The sequence below is a fragment of the Volvox carteri genome (genome assembly GCF_000143455.1).
Source record: "Volvox carteri f. nagariensis unplaced genomic scaffold VOLCAscaffold_20, whole genome shotgun sequence".
NCBI lineage: Eukaryota > Viridiplantae > Chlorophyta > Chlorophyceae > Chlamydomonadales > Volvocaceae > Volvox > Volvox carteri.
The window spans coordinates 1,883,087-1,884,300 of record NW_003307563.1 but is presented as its reverse complement, the minus strand read 5'-3'; the positions used below and the strand labels follow the sequence as shown (position 1 = coordinate 1,884,300).

The 1,214-nt window shown below is 55.3% G+C and overlaps 1 protein-coding gene across 1 annotated transcript in view; it reads left to right on the top strand.

The window, feature by feature from the left end:
* Nucleotides 1–1,214, top strand: part of VOLCADRAFT_91386 (uncharacterized protein) — a gene marked incomplete at both ends in the record, with an annotated part of 26,440 nt that overhangs the window by 21,776 nt on the left and 3,450 nt on the right. The window contains 2 exons of the mRNA XM_002950870.1: nucleotides 313–438; nucleotides 760–1,011. Of these exons, the coding sequence (XP_002950916.1) occupies nucleotides 313–438; nucleotides 760–1,011 (378 nt within the window). The remainder of the gene's footprint in view (nucleotides 1–312; nucleotides 439–759; nucleotides 1,012–1,214) is intronic.

Here is a 1,214-nt window from a genome sequence, read left to right as displayed (position 1 = left end):
GGGAGGGTATCGCCGGGGGGGAAGGAGGATATCGTACTCGTGGGTCTGAAAACACGTTTCCCCCGTTCCGCGATGGGGTCGGTGACCCCATCTCCTCAGTCCCGGACTAACGGGGCAATTTCAAAGTTTGGACGTCGTCAGGCAGTTTATATCACTCCGTGTTTCCTTTAATTCATGCATATATATTCCCCTCCTTCTCCTCCCCCTCCTGTTGCCCCCTTCATCTCTTCCCCTCCCCTCTCTCCCCCTCCCTCCCCTCCCCTCCCTCCCCCCCTTCCCCTCCCCCCCCCTCCCCTCTGCCCTCCCCCCCAGCTGCTACTGGGTCACTACCCAGGGGAGGTGCAGGCGACAACCTTCCTGGAACGGTTGAGCGGCAACCGGAGATTGCAGTACGATTTCCTGAAGGCTGCCGTACAGCACAAGCAAGCTCTGACGCAGGTTCGCTTTTTAGCTAGTTGGCTGTGGGTGGTTGATGGAAGTGGCTGTGGATTGCTACTGCTGCCGCTGTCTTTTTCATTTTTGTGCGGAACGATGTCGCTGCTAAATCCCTCTGGCAATGGCTCCCCGCCTTTCCGAAATGAAAACAGTAAACCGTACTGCTACTGCTTTCTCACCTCACTTGCTGTTGATACTGCTACTACTATCACTGCTACTGCTACTGCTACTACTATCACTGCTACTGCTACTGTTGCTGCTACTGCTACTGGAACGGCTTTTCATAAACCCTAACCTCCATTTCAACCTCTACTTCCCCCGTAGGATCTGAATGGGAGCCCCGAAGAGACCGATATCGTACACGCACACACGCCGCCGTACAAGTCGTACTCCGCCTCCAACCTACACCCTGCGCCCGCCGTCGCCGTGGCCGCGCTGGGCTCATGGATGTCCCAACCTGCCGTAGCAAACACTTTCGTACAGCTGCTCTGCGAATTTGAGCCGTACGCCGTACTGCCGTTTCTGCAACAGCACCATGAGTACGACGTACGGCATTGCATTGGGCTGTGTAGCGCGGTGGGTGTTTGGGACGCGGAGGCCTACCTTCGCGAGCGGCTGGGGGAGCTGGAGGCGGCGTTGGAGCTGCATCTGCGCAATGTCGAACGGTAGGCGGTTAATTATATTAATGCTTTATTTCTTTTATTTTAGAGATTGTCATGTTAATGGCCAAAGTGTTTCTAGAGGTCCAGATTTGGTTGTAGGGTAACAGCCACATGGCA